This window comes from Cheilinus undulatus, linkage group 6, assembly GCF_018320785.1.
Source record: "Cheilinus undulatus linkage group 6, ASM1832078v1, whole genome shotgun sequence".
In the NCBI taxonomy this organism is placed as follows: Eukaryota; Metazoa; Chordata; class Actinopteri; order Labriformes; family Labridae; genus Cheilinus; species Cheilinus undulatus.
The window spans coordinates 40,286,584-40,308,729 of record NC_054870.1 but is presented as its reverse complement, the minus strand read 5'-3'; the positions used below and the strand labels follow the sequence as shown (position 1 = coordinate 40,308,729).

The 22,146-nt window shown below is 39.1% G+C and overlaps 1 protein-coding gene across 1 annotated transcript in view; it reads left to right on the top strand.

The window, feature by feature from the left end:
* The window catches only part of ptpn20 (protein tyrosine phosphatase non-receptor type 20), a 54,006-nt gene that overhangs the window by 7,112 nt on the left and 24,748 nt on the right, over window positions 1-22,146 (top strand). Inside the window, exons 4-28 of the mRNA XM_041790298.1 lie at window positions 568-633; window positions 731-910; window positions 1,059-1,134; window positions 3,706-3,786; window positions 3,925-4,000; window positions 4,568-4,721; window positions 4,943-5,014; window positions 5,227-5,401; window positions 5,635-5,770; window positions 7,830-7,968; window positions 8,078-8,230; window positions 8,460-8,645; window positions 8,732-8,894; window positions 9,008-9,272; window positions 9,370-9,449; window positions 9,689-9,766; window positions 9,866-9,973; window positions 11,616-11,732; window positions 12,905-13,113; window positions 13,320-13,421; window positions 15,598-15,691; window positions 17,934-18,019; window positions 20,159-20,330; window positions 20,795-21,006; window positions 21,996-22,094. Coding sequence (XP_041646232.1) covers window positions 568-633; window positions 731-910; window positions 1,059-1,134; window positions 3,706-3,786; window positions 3,925-4,000; window positions 4,568-4,721; window positions 4,943-5,014; window positions 5,227-5,401; window positions 5,635-5,770; window positions 7,830-7,968; window positions 8,078-8,230; window positions 8,460-8,645; window positions 8,732-8,894; window positions 9,008-9,272; window positions 9,370-9,449; window positions 9,689-9,766; window positions 9,866-9,973; window positions 11,616-11,732; window positions 12,905-13,113; window positions 13,320-13,421; window positions 15,598-15,691; window positions 17,934-18,019; window positions 20,159-20,330; window positions 20,795-21,006; window positions 21,996-22,094 — 3,279 coding nt within the window. The remainder of the gene's footprint in view (window positions 1-567; window positions 634-730; window positions 911-1,058; window positions 1,135-3,705; window positions 3,787-3,924; window positions 4,001-4,567; window positions 4,722-4,942; window positions 5,015-5,226; window positions 5,402-5,634; window positions 5,771-7,829; window positions 7,969-8,077; window positions 8,231-8,459; window positions 8,646-8,731; window positions 8,895-9,007; window positions 9,273-9,369; window positions 9,450-9,688; window positions 9,767-9,865; window positions 9,974-11,615; window positions 11,733-12,904; window positions 13,114-13,319; window positions 13,422-15,597; window positions 15,692-17,933; window positions 18,020-20,158; window positions 20,331-20,794; window positions 21,007-21,995; window positions 22,095-22,146) is intronic.

Below are 22,146 nucleotides of genomic sequence, written 5' to 3'. Positions count from 1 at the left end.
ACTTTTCAAAAACATTTTCTCTGAGTTGCTTGGAGTGTTCTTTTGTCTTCATGGTGTAATGGTAGCCAGGAATTCTGATTATCCAGTGACTGGACCTTCCAAACTCAGTTGTCTTTATATTACAATCACTTGAGACACATTCACTGCACTCAGGTGATCCCTATTTCATTAACTGTGAGACTACTAGCACCGGTTGGCTGGACCTCTGTTGAATAAGGTCAGTCACTTTAAAAGGGGGTGAATATTTATGCAGCTGCTTATTTTACATCACATATCTTTATTTAATTGACATAACTCTGGAGAAATCTGCCTTCACTTTGATATTAAAGAGCTATTCTGTATGTTTTTTAGTTAAAAAAAATATATATATATTGACCATAATTGATTTAGGGAATCACTTAAAGGTAAAACATCCAAGTGTAAATACTTTTTATACGCTGTGTATGGGTGCATGTCCACTCAGGGCATCCATAGAATAGTTAACATTGATCGCCTTAGAGAAAATCTATTTCTGTAAGCTGGTTATACTATAATTATCTTCACTAACTTATTCACTGTGTTTCACAGATGCTGGTGTATTCACTGGGTATGACTCTCTACTGGTCAGTTGATTTTCACCTACCTCAAAATCAGGTGGGAACCATTATAAAACTGTTGTTTTTATTTATTTTCTATCACAATCACAGGTCAGTAAAACTATAACATAACAGTTCACTGTGTTCTCTCTCAGCCAGTCCAGTTGAGCGACCATCTGAACAGCCTCCTCCTCAGCATGTGTGAAGATCTATCCCACCGCAGACTCAATCTTAACTCCATCCTGGAAGCCTGCGAGTCTCAGCACAAAGCCTCCGTCCTGCCTCCGCCTGCCAAAGTCATCAGACAGCTGGTGGAGGAGGTTTTTCATGAATCAGTGAGTCTAGATATCCGCCTACAGTTTGTTCCTGTCTGTGAGCGTGTCAGCTCCCCTGTGGGTCATTGAGTATGTGTTAGAATTTAAAGCAGTGCTGCAAAATAATCTGCAAAGAGATTATGAATAGTAGTGGTTTCTCTCCTTCCAGATGGACCAGGGTTCTCTTCCTGACAGTAACGTCCCTTTGAGCGGCCGGAGTCAGATGATTAGAGAGAGACTTCATGGTGAGCATGCTCTTTAAAGTGCTAAGAAACCTGGGTTTTATCAGAGTTGTATGTCAAATTCAAGTACCAGTAAACATTTAGGACAATTTCTTCGATCTGTAATGCTGTCCAGTTCCATCCGTCCCTGAAACGGGAGCAAATTCAACAAAGCAGCAAAAGAAGGCAAAGCAAGGCAGTACAAATTGAGTACCAGTCACATGATGATCAACTCAAACTGCTCTACACAGTTAAAATGGAGCATGAAGTACACTGGCCAAAAAAAAAGGCCCTGAAATACAGCTCCAACTCCAAAAAAGTTGGGTCGGTGTGTAAAATCTAAATGAAAACAGAAAGCAATGATTTGCAAATCTCATAGACCCACATTTTATTCACAATTGAACATTATTAGTGTATCAGATATTAAAATTTTACCATTTCATGAAAAATATTTGCTAATCTTGAATTTGATGGTGGCAACACATCTAAAAAAAGTAGGGACGGGGTAACACAAGGCTGGAAAAGTAAGTGATGCTAACTAAAAACACCTGGGGGAGCATTTTGCAACAAATTTGGTTAATTGTCATCAAGCCAGTAACATGACTGGGTATACAAAGAGCATTTTAGAGAAGTAGAGTCCCTCAGAAGTAAAGATGGGCAGAGGTTCACCAATCTGGGAAGAAATGCATTTAAAATTGCGGAACAATTTCAGAACATTTTTCTTGGCATACATTTTGAAGACTTTGAATATAATAATAATAATAAAAATAATAATAACGATAACCTTTATTTATGAAGCACTTTTCAAAACATGTTACAAAGTGCTTTACAGAAGACATGCACAACAGAAAAATTAAAATCAGCAAATTCCATAGGGACAGTTTTGTTTATGCACCAGGTAAGTGCATAAACCTAATTAGAATCAAAGTGTAAGACAAACTGATACTCTGAAAACATGTTATATTCAACCCCTACATAAAGTCAGGAAAAGCTCTCCGGTAAAAATAAGTTTTTAAAAGTGACTTAAAGGAAAGCACAGAGTTAACCGACCTGATTTCCTCAGGTAGATCGTTGCAGAGCTTTGGTGCCCGGACTGAAAAAGCTCTGTCCCCCTTAGTTTTCACCCGAGCTTCTGGCACAAATAAAAGACCTTTGCCCGAGGATCTCAGAGTGCGTGCAGGGGAGTAGGGAGTTAGTGATGTAACTGGGACAGAGACCGTTGAGAGCTTAAAAAGTGATTAATAAAATCTTAAAATCAATCCTAAAATGTACTGGCAGCCAGTGTAAAGATGCTAAAACAGGTGTAATGTGCTCATTCTTCTTAGCTCTGGTTAATGTGTGCTGGTCACAGTAGAAGAATCTGGCCTGACTGCGGTCCAGACCTTTCACCAATAGAAAACGTTTGGGGCATCATAAAAGGAAAAATCACATCACAGACCCAGGACTGTTGAGCTGCTTCATCAGACAAGAATATGGCATCTGAAATCTCCATCAACTGGTCTCCTCACTTCCCAGATGTTTACAGACTGTTGCTAAAGAGGAAATATTATTTTATTTAAACTTTGTTTAACTGGATGAAGACCCATTGAGATTGAGATCTCTTTTACAAGGGCAACCTGACCAAGAAGTCAGCACTCCATAATGATAAATGCTACACAGTGGTAAGCATGGTTCTGTCCTTACTTTGAGATGTGTTGCTGCCATCAAATTCAATATTAACTATTGTTATGAAATGGTAAAATGTCTCAGTTTCAACATTTGACATGGTGTTTATGTGCTATTGTGAATAAAATATGTGTTTATGAGATTTGCAAATCATTGCTTTCTGTTTTATTTGCATTTTAACAGCACCCTTAGCTTTTTGGAGTTGGGGTTGTTTAAGGGTGTAAGCCAGAGAACCAACAGCAACATAGCCCCTCAGTGTTGGACCTGCAGGCTACGGTTTCACAAGGCTCTCACCAACACGTAAAAGCCTGTCCAGTACATTTAAGCCTGGCTCTTTGCTCAGTCACTCTCTTTTCTCTTCTAAGCTTTATCCGTCACCATTCACTTCTGTCTCTTAGCATCAGAAATTTTATCAAACTGTACTGTGACAGACTAACTGGCTGGTGGGTACTCTAGTACCGTAAAGCCATACGCATTTCTCATGAGTGGACTATAGCCTGCTGCCAAAATTAAATAGTGCTGAAGGGATGCTAAGTGGATATGAGATACACACCATTCTCCCTGGTGAAAGTTATAGTACAATTAGATCAAATCTGAAACTACTTTAAGGTGGGAAAGATACATATTGTAGCTTTTAGACATTGGAATTCTATTTAACTTTCAAATAGTATAGTAGTGGTCTTCATATTTACAGAAGGTAGCTGCAGTCACTGCTCTCATGACTGAAGACAGGTCAACAGGATTAAAATCTTAACCTTAAGCAAGCAGAGGATTAGGCTCCTGGTCGAGCCAATCATCAGAGTGTGGCTGCTCTGGACTAAACCCTCCATTAGACTCAGTTCTGTCTAAACCTCCCAGTGTCTCCAATGAGCAGAGAGACGGCACGAGTCAGACTCTTCAGTCATCTTTCCTCTCTTGCATGTGTCACAGGAAAGAGGGGGCATTTTTCAGACTTCAGCGAGGGGAGCACCGAGGGGAGGAGATACTCAACGGACTCTGACTCAAAGTCAGGTATGCACTGAAGTAAAGTAGTCCCAGTGTTGTCTCTGCTTGAGTGCACAGATTTACATCCATTGATTTTTTTTTTGTATTTTCAGAGTTTAAAAGGCTTGTTTTAGTGCATGTGTTCATTTTATGTCTGTGTTTAAGGGAGTTTACCTCAGAGACCTTGGAGACGAAGACCAAGGAGCTCTCCCACACCGCTGTACCATTCTTCTATAGACAGGTCTGTACTCAACACTTCCACACAGTAGGGCTGGATGATATGGACTAAAAGTCATATCTCAATTTATTTTAGCTGAATGGTGATACAAGACAGTAAACATCTAGTTATTTTTACTGCAAAGAAACATGATTCTTACTATACCAGAATTAAGATTTGAAACCTGAAAGAACCTGATGAAGACTGCCTTTATTGATTAAATCCATTATTCAGCCAGACACAGTTCTCACTATTCTTGCAGTGGACAGCCGTTTTTTAAATCAACCTAAACATTATCAATAAAAAAGAAACTGTCTTCCCCTTTGTCTCGTTTGAAAATGTATTTATATATCTTAAAACCTTGATGTATTACACAGCCCTACCATACAAACAATCTAATATTGCATTTAGAGGAAGATTCTCCAACTATTAGAACCTTTTGTGCGTGCATATCAACAGAAATAAACCTGCCTCGTTGCCCGTCCTGACTTTTAGGGGACGCGACATTGTCCCAGAGTTTCACTTTTCTGAGCAACTATTACACAATCCGCCCTTCCCCAACCCCCTTTCTCCCTCCCTCTGTCCCCTCAGACTCCCTCGTGGGGTTCGTCACAGGGACAGTAACTGCAGTTGGCTTGGCGGGAGCCCCCACCACAACATCTCTCCCAAGACGTCGGGTAGATCTCAGAGTCCCTCCATCACCTTCAGCGAGTCCTCGCTTAGCCTAAGCCAGAGGAAAGCAAAGGTAAGAGCGATGGTTTTAATGTTAATGTCTTAAAATCAATGCAAAGAAAGTATTTTTTTAGAATGTGACTTAAAAATGTATTTATAGTGCATCCGAACCATGCATTTGTAAAACCGGGAGGATCAAATTGCAATCTATGAGCAGACAGCAGAGCTTTAATAAACAAAAGCTTTTTGAATATGTTGCAGGTTTAAAATTTTATATTACTGATGTTTTATCAGGCTTTGGGTCCTGAGTTCGTCAGGATGCCAGATGAACAACAAATTGTCCTCGAGCTTCCAGGATCTATCGTGGTAAATTCTTCATCTATTTCCTCTCTGCCTTTGGTCCATTTTGATCTAAATTCTTGTTTTTCATACTATTTGAATCTGTCTTTCTTGCATGCTTAACTATGTCTGTCTGTAAAATCCCATGTACAGTATTTATGTACATGTATGTGAGCATGTTAGTTGTTTTTTTATGTTTGTGTGTGTTTTTTGTTTGTGCTTGTGTGTGTCCACAACAGTCCAAAAAGGGCCGTTCATGCTCGTCTCAGAGAGAAGTGACTGTGGTGCTGCCTAACGGACAGTATGTGGTGGTTCGCTGTGACATTAAGTCCAAAGCACGAGATGTGTTTGACATGGTGGTGGCTCACGCTAACTTGGTGGAGCATTTCTACTTCGGTCTTGCCTTCTTAGATGGTACGAGGACATATTATATGTGACTAAACCTTTATTGTATGCATGCCCTCTGTTTAAAATAGAAATTTATTTCAGCATTAACTCCCTCACTTTCATTATTGTTCTGTAGCTGTGGACAAAGAGGTTAATATTTGAATTTTGGCAGATTGTACCTGAAAGAAAGGGATGACTTTTACTCTGTCAGTTGTTGAAGATGTTAGAGATTAAAGAAGCTTTTCTTTGTCTCTCTGCAGATGATGAATATTTCTTTGTAGACCATGAAACAAAAATCTCCAAAGTTGCTCCTGACAGCTGGAAAAAAGGACAGATAACCTCCTTTTTGGTGTTTCTTCGAGTTAAATTTTTCGTTGATGACATCTCCTTCATTTTGTAAGTACATTTGTTTTGTTCTTACACGAAAAATACAATGAAACTTTTGTATTATTATTTTATTCATAAAAATCAAATGCAGTTACATAACTACAAGACTTTACTCTCAGCTTTGTGTACATTTAAACACAACTGAATAAACATTGAAGGAAATAAGAATGGCAAGAAATCTGAGATTTTTTTTCAGTTTAGCTTTTCCAGTAATTTTATCATTTTTTAAATTTTTAAGTAACCAAACTGAATTATTTAGAAAGGAATATGGGAAACTTTTACATTAGGAAGGTACAGACCATTCAGAAAGTATTCAGATCCCCTTCACTTTTTCAATTTTGAAGCTTGATTCTAAAGTTGAAAAAAAAAATCATTTTTAACCTTGTTAATCTACACTCAATACTCCAAAATCTAATAAAAGCAAACTAATTAGACATAAAAATAAAAACTGACATATCACATTGACATAAGTAATTAGACCCTTTGCCAAAAAACTTGAAATTTAGCTCAGGTACCTCCCATTTCTTTTGATATTTGCGGAAATGTTTTTACACCTTGATTGGAGTCCATCTGTGGTAAATTGATTTGAGAGGACATGATTTGGATAGACACACCTCTCTATTGAATTGCCTCACAGCTGACAATGCATATCAGGGAAAAAACCAAGCCATGAGGACGACTGCCTGCATAGCGCAGGGGCAAGATTGTTGCAAGGCACAGATCTGTGAAAGGCTACAAAAAGTTTCTGCTGCACTGAAAGTTCCCAAGAGCATGGTGGCCTCCATAATTCTAAAGTGGAAGAAGTTTGGCACAACCCATACTTTTTCAAGAGTCAGTCACCTGGCCAAACTGAGCAATTGGAGGAGAAGGGTTTTAGTAAGAGAGGTGACCAAGAACTTGATGGTCTCTCTGATTGAGCTCCAGAGATCCTGTGTGGAAATGGGACAAAGTTCCAGGAGGACAGCCATCACTGCAGCTCTCCTCTGGTCTGGGCTTCATGGCAGAGTGGCTAGATGGAAGGCTCTCCTTTGTGCAAAACACACTTTCATTTAGAGTTTTTTGCAAACTCCAAGTGGGCTTTTATGTGTTCTGCAATGAGGAAAGGCTTCCGTCCATAAAGCCCTTATGGGATCCATATTGAGTCCTGGTCATACCAAACTTTTTCCACTTGAGAATTATGGAGGCCACTGTGCTCTTGAAATCTTTCAGTGCAACATAAAAACAGATATGTGTAGATCTGTGCCTTGCTGCAATCCTGACAGGTTCCTCTGACCTCACGGCTTGGTTTTTGCTCTGATATGCACTGTCAGCTGTGAGGCCTTCAATAGAGAGGAGTGTGCCTTTCCAAATTATGTCCAGTCAGTTTAATTTACCGCAGGTGGACTCCAGTCAAGGTGTCGAAACATCTCAGCAAAGATCAAGAGAAATGTAAGGTACCTGAACTGAATTTCAAGTGTTTATGAAAATGGTCTGAATACTTGTTTGAGTGATATTTCTGTTTTTTTAATTTCTAATTAGTTTGCTTTATTAATTCTGTTTTTACTTTGTCATGATGGGGTACTGAGTCTAGATTTATGAGAATAAACATGATTTTTAGTGACTGTAGCATCAGGCTGCAAAATAACAGCACTGACAAAGTGAAGGGGGCCTGAAAACTTCCTGAATGCACTGTATGAGTAAGAATGAGCTACTCAGTCCTCAGGCCATGTGGTCCAAATTCTGTGAAATATCTCCTTTTGGACTTTGAGTAAGAATGACAGCCTTTACATCCCATATATTTTATGTAAAATTTAACAGCTTCATACCAAAATACTATGACAAAAAACAGTGCAAAGTAGTACTTTTTAAAAGTTACACAGGCGATTTCTGCCAATCACAAGCCATGTAGTAAAAAAATCATCTAAATTAACAAAATTTAACTTTTGTTGAGGGTTAGATATGCAATCATAAAGTATATGTTTCTTGCATTTGTTTGGTGTTTGTTTGGTGAAGAGAATTAGTTATAGAAACAATCATGTTAGAACAAGTTTTGCTGCTTGTTATTTATCATTATCATCCTGTTTTTTAGACACAGACTGACTCGTCACCAGTACTACTTACAGCTGCGTAAGGATATCTTAGAGGACAGACTCTACTGTAATGAGGAGACTGGCTTGTTTTTAGTCGCTCTTGCTTTGCAGGCTGAGTTTGGGGACTACATGCCAGAGGTACTGAGCACAAATAAACAATTTTTTCTCCTTATGCTTTTTTAATGTTAATATCATCTTTTGGCATGTGTCACAGCAGAACATTTGGTTGTTTGTGTGTCTTTTTTAGCTGTATGGAAAGAATTATTACCAGCCAGAGCATTATGTGTCCAAGAGGATGTTGGAGAAGCTGGCCCTGCCTAATATCAAGGAAGAGTTGCCAAGATTACATGCAAGTCACGCCCAGATGCTCCCTGAAGAGGCTGAGACTGAGTATCTAAAGGTATTCAGATTACTGATGCATCTGCACATGCTCACAAAAGAACAAAACCCAGTTTGTTATGTGATTATTTATTTTTAGATATGCTTAAACTCAAAAATCTATATGCACTTGTTCTTGATAATACTTCTACTGCTGCACCTTTTTTTTATCCAAATATGATTGTCAAAGTAGATGCCCAAGCCCTCTTATGCATAGAAAAATACCTTTTTTTTTAACTCACCCTCCCCAGATTGCCCAGCAGTTACCAGAGTATGGGGTAATGTTCCACCGTGTTGGGAGAGAGAAAAGGCCGGTAATGGGAGAGTTGGTTTTGGGGGTCTGTGCCAAAGGAATTGTTGTGTATGAGATGAAGAACCACATCCGGACTGTCACTAGGCGCTTCCTCTGGAGGGAAACAGACTCCATATCAACTGGGGTAATAATAAATGCCTTTACAGTCAAATTAAGCTCTATGCCCTTTTAATTGTACAGCTTGTGTGATAAATCTCACTCTTCTTTCAGAGACGTAAACTGATTATTGAGTGTGGTGGACCCAGTGGCAGAAAGCACAGTTTTGTAACAGAAAGCTCAAGAATAGCACAGTATCTCTTGAACCTCTGCTCAGCACAGCACAAGTTTCACAGTGAGATGACATCACGACAACTTAACCACACCTTGATACCAGGTATTTATTTATTGTGTAGAACAATATGCCTTTGTCTTTGTTGTTAAATCAAGAGGGAAATGTATCAGTAACGTTGTGTGTAAATAACACCTAATTCTCCCCTGTTCCTCAAGATGAAAACATGGACAAATACCTGTCAGCCTACCACAGTCGTAACCTGAACTTAAAGCGGATGTCGTGCTCAGAGGGCATGCTCAACCATGTTGGTTTAGCACCTGATCAGCCAGACTCCATGTCTAAGTCCTGTGATGACCTGACTGCTAAGCTTGAGGCTCGGCTACGCCAGCAGAGAGAGATGAGAAGGGAGATGAGTAGAGAGCTAAACAAGGAGCTCCCTGACTCAGGAGAGCACAGGGACACAAGGGAGCGGCAGTGGAGGTAGCCCTGCAAGACAGAAACATTTCTGCGCTTTTTAGAAAAACATACATCTGGTTAAATAAAGAAAATAAATGTTTAATGCACATATGTGTTGTAGCACTCCAGAGCCGATTCCCAGAGTGATGTCCAGTGTGTCGCTTCAGAAGCAGGACTCTGATGCATCTTCCTCCATAAGAGGTGACTGTGTCTTTATGTAACATACAACAAAAGGGGCATAGTATGGAAAACAAGCCTCTGAATGAATTAATACCCTAAGCCTCTTAAACAGCTTTGTCTCTCTTATATTGAGACTATTTGAACTTAAGTGTAGACAGTGATACCATTTTATTTATTTATTTTTTACTAAATATGAAGATTTTGTAAAAAATAAATATATAAATATCCATTTATCTTTTGTGATAACATGTATTTTGCAGTTGAAACACCAACCAGGACCCCTCCAGAAAGAGAGATAGTCTGTGTGAACCTAAAGAAAGATCCCAAACTTGGTTTTGGTAAGTGTTTTTATTTTTTTTTTTAAGAAGGCTTAGTTGGAAACTGGATGTAAAGTTAACAAGTGTCATGTCTTCACTTTCTCTCTGATCCTATCTCAGGCTTTGTGATCGTTGGCGAGGACAATACAGGTAAACTCGACCTTGGGATCTTCATTGCTTCCATTGTGCCCGATGGACCTGCAGATAAAGATGGACGGATCAAACCAGGCAAGAGAAATCATTGACTGACAGTGTTCACAAAGCTTTCATTTTTACCATAATACTACTTTGTTGGAAAGCTCAAATTCTGATGTAAAATATGTAAACTTAGATATTCTGACAAGTGGTTTCAATGTTTCAAAAAAAGACAAAGGCCTTTTAAATTACTGATGGATTTCAGGCCATATTTAAAGTCAAACATGTTTGATAACCTGTTTTTAAACATCAGAGAAGCACCCTGTTACTTTTTTAGCTAATACTGATTTTAGCTTAAAATTGACTGAGTCCTAATAAGTTGCAAAATGATAGTAAAGGCTGAAAAAGGACAAAGACTCAACACTAGCATTCAGTGTCCCTCTGTCTAACATTTTCTGACATTATACTTAAGGGGAAAGCTCAATTACTGTTAAACATCATAACGCCGCGTTTTTCAGGCTATAAACTGTATGGACAATGTAATGGGTATTCTGACTAGTAATTTTAATTTTTCTTAAAAAGAAAATGGCTTTTAAACGTACTGAAGGATTTCAGGTCATATTAGTCAATCGTTTAGCATAATCAAAGTTGTATACTTCTGTCGATATACTGTGTTACAGTACATTTAAATACAGTTTAGAGAATTTAATCACAGCAGGTTAGTATTGTCCCAAATTGCACTCTGACATTTTGCATATAAAGGAAGTAACAAAACAGTTCAGCTGCCTCATTTTTCTCCTAACACCTCTGCCTTGTTCCATATGGAAATATGCTGCCATTGCTAATAACATGATCGCTAGCGGTTGCTAACGTTAGCTAGCATGCTAACAGTAACGTATCATGTATCGCACCCATGTATTTGATAACCTGTTTCCACTCATCAGAAAAAAAACAGTTACTGCCTTGCTAATATCACAGCTAGCTAATAAATGGTTCTAAAATGACAGGAAAGGTTTAAAAGACATAGACTCAACACTAGCACTCAAAGGCCCCCAAGCTAACATTTCCATCAGAGAATATTTTTTCCTATTAGCTTTTGCCTCACAGTTAGCTAGTCAGTGGTTCAATGCTACCTGTAAAATTTTAAACTATAAGATAGCTCTTCATGGCTTTCAACCTCTCTCTCGCAAATACTGCTGTAGGGTTATGCCTTTTCGTCCATGCCTTGTAGTTGGCTGGAACAGTGTAAACTGCTCATTCTGAACTTAAAAATTGGCATAAAATTATTGGAAAGTTGTACACATCCTTAAACAACCACTTTCTTAACCCTCACTAGCAAAAGTTACTGTTAGCGAGGTAAGCCTGCATTAATATATCAAGAGACACAAAAGATAAAATTAGCCTTAAGAGACTTTCCTGCTAACTGTAAAAAAGTGGCTGAATTGAACATAAGCTTTAGGACACTTTCTCACTTATGACATTAGAAAGTTGTTAAAGGCTATCATTAGCATTTAGCCACTACTGGCTGTGTTGAACTTCTTAAGTTTGTAAGTTGTGCATAAGGGACGTTATTATAACTTCAGATCAAATTTGAGTATAATGTCAGAGAAAAATAGCTGTTATCTGATGTCAAAAGGACACTTGAAACAGTGTCAGTTCCTTACATTGTGAAATGCAAAGTAGCATTACTAGAGAAAATACAGTACCTTGGCTACATATGATTTTGTTGTTCTAGGTGGACGTCTTATTTCCCTCAACAAGACCAGTTTGGAGGGAGTGACATTCAGTGATGCTGCAGCGATCTTACAGAGTAGCCCTGATGAGGTGGAGCTTATTGTGTCCCAGCCTAAACGTAAGACTGTTTAATGTCTTCCACAAGCCCATACAGTCATACTTATATTAGAGGAGCAAATTCTAAGTATTACTGGTGGCATATGAAATACACCATATGGACAAAAGTATTTGGCCACACCTGTTGATTATTGAATTCAGGGGTTTCAATCCAACTCGATGCCACAGGTGTATGAATTCACGAAGCTAGCCATGCAGTCTTCATTTGCAAACATTTGTGATACAAAATGGGTCGTTCTGAAAAGCTCAGTGACTCCAAGTGTGGTACTGTGATGGATGCCACCTTTGCAATAAGACGCTTCATGAAATTTAATCCTTGCTGGACATGCCACAGTCAACTGTAGGTAATACTGTTAGAAAGTGGAAGGGTTTGGGAACAACAGCAACTCAGCCACAAATTGGAAGACCACATAAAATAACCGAGCAGGGTCATGCTAAGGTGTATGGTGTGTAAAAGTCACCAGTGCCCTGCCTATTCCATTTCTGAAGAGTTCTGAACTTCCACTGACATTAATGTAAAAATCAAAATCTGTGCATGAATAGGTTTCCATGGCCGAGCAGTTGTATGCAAGCCTCACATCACAAAGTCTAATGCCAAGCATCTGGTTGAGTGCTATAAAGCAGTGAGTGACGGATCCCGCCTCTCTGGCAGTCAGATGGGCGAGTCTGGGTTTGGTGGATGCAGGGAGGATATTACCTTCCTATCTGAAGTTTGGTGGGGGAGGGATAATGGTATGGGGCTGTTTTTCAGGGTTTGGGCTAGGCCCCTTATCTCCAGTGAAAGGCACATTTTCAAGACGTTTTTGGACAATGCTATGCTTTCAACTTTGTGCCAGGCCTTCTCATCTAACATCAGTGCCTAACCTCATAAGTTCTCTACAGAATGAATGGGCACGAATTCCCACAGAAACACCCCAAAATCCTGCCATAAAGGGTGGAGGCTATAAAAGCTACAAATGGAGACCAGCTCCATATTAATGCACATGTATTTGAATGCAATGCTATTATAGTCCCTGTTGGTGTAATGGCCAGGCAACTGAATACTTTTGTCCATATAGTGTGAATGAAACAGAGCTACATTAAAGAATATCCGGCTCTTAGGGAACATTGGTGGCTCAGAAGTGATACTAAGTGTGCGCACAGATGTTCTTTATTCCTCTGCTTGTCTTTCAGAGTCTCTCAAGGACAGTAAGAGCTCCTTGAGTCAAAGCACTCTTGGTTTGGCGCTGGAGAAGAGCTTTGGGTCACAGACCACACTAAGCGGCACAGAGTACCGTCCTGCCATGGAGGAGCTGGAGGAGGCCATCACCCTGTCTAGCCTGGCAACCCCAAAACAAAACAGAAGGCTCCACATTCCTGTTGTCAGAATTCATGATGCTCAGGTTAGACTGTGGCTATAGATGAGTGACTTCCTTTCTAACCAGAGGTCAACGCTGATACGAGTTCAGCTTGTGGCAATTGTTAAATGGATTAACCGCTTTGATTAATGTGTTAAAGCTTGCCTACTTCAGACGTGCCCTGAGAGAACTGTCTTCTCCTTAGTTCACCTTTATGATGTCTGTTTATTGATTTGTTTTCTCTTTCTCAGGATGTGTGTTCCAGGTCCCCGTCTATCCTGAGCCTGAAAACTGGGGAGCGCTTTGTGGTGGAGTTGAAGAAAAGTGGTGGCAGTCTGGGCATGAGCGTTGCTGTGAGTCACTGTTTTTTTATGTTGACAGGTTTTACCTACATCAAGGACCTTGGGTGCTATACTTATATACTTGTTACCTTTCAATATAAAGCTCATTAATAAGGGCCAATAATAATAGTTCTACTTTTAATTGATGAAGACAAACTTTTCATTGGATCTCAAATCAGACAGAGTATCTGCAGAGTCTTAAAAAATGTTGGTAAGTTGTTGGTAAATCAATTTTATCAAAAGCTTTGAAAAGTATTTAAAAGTTTTAAATGCAGCACCATAAGAATTTACATTTTGTAGCTGTTTTCAGTTTTTATATTTGTCTAGGCTAGTTTTTCCTGATTTTGTTTTTCTTTGTAGTTTTAATCACAAGTGAGATGCCAATGAACTCCACCAGATCTGGTGTCAGCCTGCACACTTGTTACACTCTACCCCACTGAGCTATCAGTTAAAGCTCCACTGTTGCCCTAGATAGCAGGTTAACTCTGTGGTTGAATGACGTGTGCATGCAGGTATAAGGTAAATGCAAGTATTCTGACAAGCGGTTGAAGGAGTAGATGTTGGAGCTGAGGCTTGGGCCAAGAGATGTTAACATTTTGCAGGATTTTGTTGCTAAAAAGCAGCTTATATTGTAATACTAGAACAGAGTCTGTTCATGTTAGCACTGCTAGCATCTCAGAGCTGTCTTTGCGCACTACAATTGCAAATGCAATCTTAATTTCCTGAACTATGTCTTCGTATTTTTATTTTACAATCTTAAAAAAAAGCATGCACATAATCGTCACCCATGTAACTGCTTAGAAATAGATGATGCAGTTGGGTCTTAAAATAAATAGACAGGGTTCTTGAATAAGGTCTTTAAAAGTGTTGAATTTAGTACCAGATTTTTTTTGCATATCCTGTAGGAGTAAAAAGCAAAGTAACCACATTTTTCCTGCTGAATATATTGTATATGGTCTGCCTCATTCTAGTTTTTGGGACTTGTATGAATTCAGTGCAAAATGATATCCTATAGATGGCAGAGAAAATGTACAACCCAAAAATAAAGATAATGCCTAAAAATGTGCTTTTCATTTAAAAATTCTGCTGTTTTAAGTGTTTTGATCAAAGTTTCAGTGACCAAATTATATGGCTTAAAACACGAGGTGTTAAAAAGTGTGCAACTATTACATTTTTGACAGCCTTTTAGTCTTCTTTGTGCAAACAAGGGGCAAAAATTTGGCTTTAACTTGTAAAAGAAATCAGTTATAAAATTAAGCATTTTAAAAAATAACATTAAAAGTTTAGATTTTGGTAAATATTGAATGTTTGATCCTGGTAGTCAGAGAGCATCCTACTGAGCGTATGCAAAATAATTGTCATCACTGCTGCTTGTTTAATTTTGAAAACAGTGGTTGTTAAATTTCTAAATAATTGACTTATGAAACAGTCCTGTAAAATTCAACCTTGGACATTTAGTTGAAATTCGCTCTCGAGTACATCCTTTAAAGAGCCATTTGAAAAAGCTCTAAAATAGTTTAAAAAGAAAGCAGATAATTAAGCATATTAAGCTAGAATAAAAAGGCTTCTCTTCCCAGCTGTTGTGTGCATCAGTCTAATTTTATCTGCAACATATATTTTTTCAACTAAACCTCTACTTCATCATCTACGTTAGCATGTTTTGCCCTGACTCTCTGTCTTTGACCAAGTCTTTGAAAAGGTGAGCTGAGGGAACACTGCTGTGCCCAGGCAGACAGTCTTGTGCTACGTGTCGTGTTTACATACATGAACCCAGGAAATTGTGCCAAGGACTTAGTGACTTTATTCTTAAAGAGCAAGATCATCTCAGGCAAACCGCTTTACAGGACCGATGGAAAGGCCAAAAGGTAACATGCAATTAGCCAAACAGTGCAACGTGGATGCCTGTACGTTGAGTCAGAGTATTTCTTGACATTTGAGGCATGTGGCATTGATCAATTTTTATGAACTAACCCTATTTTAACATACTGAATGGTTCTACATATGTCTAATGTTACGCATGGTTGCTTTAAAGATAAATAAATTTTTTTCAATTTTTATGAACTAACCCTATTTTAACATACTGAATGGTTCTACATATGTCTAATGTTACGCATGGTTGCTTTAAAGATAAATAAATTTTATCGTTGGAAATATAACTTCCTTTTTTGTGACCTTCTTGTGCCAACAGGGAGGGATAAACACCAACGTGCGATTTGGAGGCATCTACATCAAGAGTCTGGTGCCTGGAGGAGCTTCAGAGCAGGATGGACGCATTCAGATAGGTATGCCTTGTATTTGTCATTTAAAGGAACAATCTGTCAAGTTTTTGCACCAATGAAAAGTGATTGCTCCTATGTTATATATAAATTTACTCAGCACTTACACAGGGTATCCGTGGGGTCTTGAAAAGTATTAAAAGGTGATAAATCAATTTTGGGAAAATTAAGACCCTTAAAAAGTATTAAAAAGTCTTCTCATGACTTTATAAAGTCTTAAATTTTGAAAGTATTTTTTCTGAATTAGCTGTCCAAGAGTTTGAGTCCCAAAAACATTGTAAAAGTGTGTGAATTTATTCTTTTTTTTTTTAAAAACAAAGATGAACAGGCACATAAAAAACTAGGCTATTGGGGGTGCATTCATAAATTGTCTCTGAGAGCGCCAGAGCAAGCTATATCACTGATGTAAATGGTTACAGCTTGAAGTGGCGGTGAGGTATTAAAAAATATTGAGAAGGGGACAAAGTCTTAAAAAGGTATTAAAATTAACTTCAAGATTCCTGCATATACCCTGTTACATTGCCTCAGTAGTTCAGACACAAAACTGTTGCTGTTGAAACAGTGGATGTTATGTCAACGACTGCTACATAAGGGAGCGTGAGCTGCTGCTGCTAAGTTGCTGTATCTCCTTCATGTTTACTGCTGCTCACTTGTGATGGACCATGATTATTCTATGTCATACACCGTGTGCTGTCACCCAAGCGTAGCTCCAACACCCCACCCCTGTAACTGGAGGTGCGAGACAAAATGTCACAAATGCAAATGTTAATTTCTACCATTCTGAATCAGTTCAATTTATTTCACCCTTTTAAACAGCAGACAGTTTCAGTACAGCAAACCCACTGGTTTATGCTGCAAGTGATCCCAAAATGCTTTTTGAGCAGCTAATGGCTCAAACCAGGATGGTCACTCTCAACTGACCTCACATGCCAGATAGACTGTTTTATATATCTATTGCATAGGATTTATTTCACATTCATCTGAGAAACCTCCCATACAAAGCATTTGGGAAGAGCTGGACTATTCAAATTAATTTTGAAAATTGAGGTAGTAGACATGCACACCTCCGTTAAAAGCCTGAGCTCGGCAGGCAGGCATAGTCATAGTTTACAAGCATTAAACTTGTTAGTGGATAACACTCATGTCGAGTCTGGTCGGGAGAAGTCTTAAAGCATCTTCTCTGCCAAGAGAAGCTTCCAGTGTGGCTCTTTGCTCTTGTTTAAAGGTCAATTATTATTCCAAATACACATTTTCAGGCTTTTCTAACAAAAATTTGTGCCCCTGGCCTGTCAACAATCCCTCCAAGAATCAGAACCCCCCCTCCCTTTCCACCTTTCAGAAAAAGTGTGCTGAAACAAGCCGTTCTCAGATTTTCCCCTCATGATGTCACCGCCCCCAGGTTCAGTCAGCCCTCCCCACTTGGAAGAAAACTCTGCCCTGCTCTTCTGATCCTCGGGAGAGCCACATCCGTTAAGCCACATCCATTTCCTGAGTCAGACAGCTCTGTAATATTTAAAGCCACAGACACAGAAACAGCTCGTTCTAAGCTGAGCTGAAACAGAGGGGTTTTTAGACATGCAAAAATCCACTACTGGAGTGTTTTTTTGGCAACAACTTCACAGGCATGTTTTGGGGACCTCTGAGACCGATATAAACTTGTCTTAAAAGTGGTAAAATATGTGACCTTTAAATAAAGAAATGTGGCCCTGTTTCGATAAAACTGCTCCTCTACTAAGGCTACATCTGAGCTACATGCTACACCGGCGACTGCCATTGTATACATCAGCTTACAGTACAACTAAACCCCACCCGTAACATTGCACCTCATGGTGCACTAGGTCAAGAAAAGAGGTGGTGGAATTTACATACTATTTGATTGAAAAGTAGCTTAAGCTAAACTCGTTTTTGAAGATTACAGTGTTATCTGAGTCTGATGAAAACAGTGAAACATCTGCCACATCTGAAGATATTTCTACTCCAAAAGAATTATTGTTAAATATACCAATGAGAGTTTTTCAGCCATTTAAAAAGATGAAAGCTCCAGAAATGTGTATAGCCATTTTTTTATAATACTAGTAATTGCTCTGTATATTTTCAGTCATTTGAGTATGTGTACACAACTGTGTCTGCTTCATTCATGGCTCAGTGAGCAGCAGAGTTTTAGATATTTTGACATGCCTATCTTCTCTGACCATTTACGTATTGATGTTGCTAATGATGATGAGGTTTGTGTTTGTGCGTATGACAGGTGACAGACTGCTGGAGGTTGATGGAACCAACCTGAGGGGCGTGACTCACCAACAAGCTGTCGAGTGCCTGAAGAAGACTGGAGATGTATATACACACAAACAAACCACAATTACGTGAATACAACAAAATCTCCTTGTGATACAATTGCATAAATACCGGTACATTAAAAATATATGGTCAGTATTAATTGTTTTTCATCCACATGCAAGGTATAGAGCTGATGGAGAGGTTGTTTCTAATGGACTGACCGCTAAAAGGAAAAAACTGTAAACAAAATAATGTACATAAGACAAACAAGACTATGAAGGAGAATATGCTGCATATAACTGTGATTTTTAATAGTTATAGGCCATGAATATTGTAAATGTGAAGGCAGATTGATACATAAATATGTATTTCACTGCAATAGTTCACATTGTGTAAATACATTGGTTAACCTACTAGGGTTTTGTTATGAAACAAGCTTCAAAAATTACTGATGCAATTTATAAGAATGTAACACGAGCAAACCTGTCACTCAGTGACCTTAAAATACATAGGATCTTTCAGATTATTGAATTACAGACCTCGCCAGCCGGTCAACAAGCAGCATAAATATAAAGTGCCTTGAAAAAGTATTTGCTTACTTTATGATTTCTTATTTTTTTTTGCATATTTTTCACACTTCATTTATTAAGGGAAAAAGCCATCCAAACCTACCTGGCCCTATATGAAAAATCAGTTGCCCCCTCTCGTTAAATCATTAATTTGCTGTGATTTACCACAGTTTTTGGCAAACTGAGTTTAGTTTCTCTAGCCACACCCAGACCTGATTATACCAGACCTGGTGGATCAAAAAATCACTTAAACAGAACCTGTCTGACAAAGTGAAGTAAGCTATAGGATCTAGCAAAGTCACAAGCATCTGTCAGTCTAGAAAACTGTTACAAAGCCATTTTTAGCTTTTGGAACTCCAGTGAACCGTGGTGAGAGCCATTATCCACAAATGGAGAAAACTTGGAACAGTGATGAACCTTTCAAGGAGTAGCTGGCTGACCAAAATTACTCCAAGAGCTCATCAACGACTCATCCAGGAGGTCACAAAACAACCCTGAAAAACATCTAAAGACCTGCCGGCCTCACTTGACTCAGTTAGGGTCAGTGTTCATGATTGAACAATAAGAAAGAGACTGGGCAAAAATGGCATCCATGAGAAACTTTCAAGGCCAAAACCACTTCTGACCTAAAAACAGACAAAGGCTCATTTCACATTTGACAAAAACATCTTGATAAACCCCAAGACTCTGGGGAAAATATTCTGTGGACTGACGAGACAAAAGCTTAACTTTTTGCAAGGTGTGAGTCCTCTTATATCTGGAGCAAAACTAACAGCATTTCATAAAAATGCTGTTAGTAGTGGCGATGGTTGTGTGATGGTCTAAGGCTGCTTTGCCTTTGAATTTGATGGAACCATAACTTCTGCTCTCTACCAGAAAATCCTGAAGGAGAATATATTGCCATCCATTTGTGACCTCAAGCTCAAGTACACCTGGGTAATGAAGGACAATGATCTGAGGCACACTAGCCGGTCCACCTCTGAATGGCTTAAAAAAAACAGAAACAAAGTAAAGGTCTGGACTTGAATCAGATTGTGATGCTGTAGCATGACCTTAAACAGGTTGTTCACACTCGAAAACCCTCCAGTGTGGCTGAATTAAAACAGTTCTGTGAAGAAGAGTGGGCCAGCATTCCTCCACAGTGATGTGAAAGAAGCACGGCCTGGTATTGCAAACCCTTGCTCTGAGATGTTGCCGCCAAGGCTGGCACAACCAGTTAGTAGGTTAAAGGGGCAATTACTTTTCACATAGGGCACACAGGTTTGGATGGCTTTTTGCCCTAAGTACATAAAATCATCATTTAAGACCTGCATTTATTATTTACTCAGGTTATCTTTCTCTAAGATTGAAATTTGTTTGATGAGCTGAAATGTTAAAGTGTGACAAATGTGCAAAAAATAAGAAATGAGGCAGGTGGTAAACACTTTTTCCCAGCACTGTATGTTTGAGACAAACCATGGTCTCTCATCCCATTTTGCTTTAGTCAGCCATAAAAAGGCCTCAGTATTAATTTTAGTCTATGTCATTATCATCTGGGCACACAAGCTGTTATTTTTGCTCATTATTTCCTGGTAAAACTTTTGAACATGCTGTACAGACAGGGTGTTTGTGCGTTTGTTCCCTGCAGGTGGTGACCCTGCTGCTAGAAAGGGAGCCAACCATAATACTGGAGCCCAGACCTGAATCTCCCTGCCCCCTTTTGGCCCACAGTCCATCACACACACAGCCCCCCAGGACTGAAGTCTCCATGGAAACGACCTTGAGTGGTCGAGCCAAGGACTACAGCTTTGTGACTGATGGTGAGAGGGGAGAGGAAGGGGCACAAATGGGAAAAAAAAGACACGCACACACATTTGCACACATGGCCCAGAGGTGACTGTGAGTCATCTGACAGCTACATTGTGGTTTCTGTCAGAGTCGTCCAGAGCTGACGCTGCCTCTGTCCCCTGAGACTACAAGCTCTGAAACCTTGAAGCTGCCTGTTCAGCTCAGTTAAAGGGACAGTTCCTCGTCTCTACAAAGCCTTTTTCTCCCTACTGGAAATCTGACAAAGAAATGAATGCTTGTCTGCTTTTTAAGATTATGATTTTGGGGATGTTCCTGCAAAAGTAAAAGCCCCCCTAATAGGACCATTTGTGATGGGGAGATTTATTAACATTTTTAACAGTGCACCAAAACGCAGCCTACATTACAGATTAAAGATTACACAACACACATTAGTGCTCCAAGATTCACCCCCCCTCTCTTTTTTTTACTTTCCTAGAAAACACACATGAAGTAGTGCTGAAGAAGAGTTTGTCGGGCCTTGGCTTCAGCTTCAACATCTGCCGCCTGCATGCGGGGTCTGAAAGTGGCAGCGTGGTCCGCATCAAGCGGCTGTTCCCGGGTCAGCCGGCGCTGGAGAGTGGCCTTCTTCGAGAGGGGGACATCATCCTGTCAGTGAACAAGGAGCCCGTCAAGGATCTCTCCTACCAGGTAACAACTGGACCATTCAAAGTTAGTTTTTTCTTATTTATTTCATTATGTTTGCTTATAGAAATCCTTAAATAAAGAGCCACTTATGTATTGATAACCCATTTTGGTCATTTTTTAAATACTTATTTTGCCTTTAAATTTGTTGTTGTTAGATAATTTGTCATTGTGTCCTTGTAATTCCTTGCCATGTTTCATATATTAATCAATGGATCAATCAATCTTAAATTGACTAGGTTCATAAATAGTTCATATTTCGTTGTCTCAAGCAAAATAGGCAAATCAAGACCAAACAGATAGTGTATATTTATTAAACCAGCTACATGTGTTGCATATAAACCTTCATGTTTGACATATGCATCTATCTATTCATACTTCACTTTTTAATCTTTTTTTCTCAAATTAATCTTTTGTTGTTGTTTTTATTTTATCACCTCTCATGCTCTGGCATTTTCCTGATTGACCCAACTTCTTAAAAAGTGAAAACTTGTTATTAAAACATGAAAAAACAAGCAAAAAATATCATAAAAGTTACACAAGGAAAAAAAGAGTGAATTTTTTCTTTCTGTGTTTTTGTTACTAGAAGAGGTTTTGTTGGAGTTGTATTTGTTTGTTTTTGTGCCTTTTCTCCCCAAAATCAATACATGTTTTGATAATGAGCACAGTAGTTGGTTTGGCCTTTGGCTGAATAATTGTGAATGGGCTGGCGAGAGAATGAGCAGCTCTTGTAGTGACCCTGTTCCTTCTTAAGACCAGAGCGTCATCCTTCCTCTAATCTTTTAATCTCATACGACCAAAAATAGCGAGCCGGTTGTGTCCTGGTGTTTGATGTGTCATTTAATCTTTTGTGTCCTGCCAAGGAGTCACATGTGTGGTTTCACACAGAAACATGTAAACATACTTAAAACAGAATCAGCCCCAGTGAGCTCCATGTACACAAAGTATTCTGTTGTCATTCATTTTTGTGTTCATGTGTTTTTATGTTGACACAGAGAGTTTTGTTCTTGTTACGAGGAGCTCCGTCTGAAGTTCATCTGCTGATCTGCCGGCCTGGTCCTGGAGTACTGTGTGTAGTAGATGATAACACGCTGGTGAGTTTATATGCTGGCATGTACTTTAACATTATGTATACAGTATTTGAAA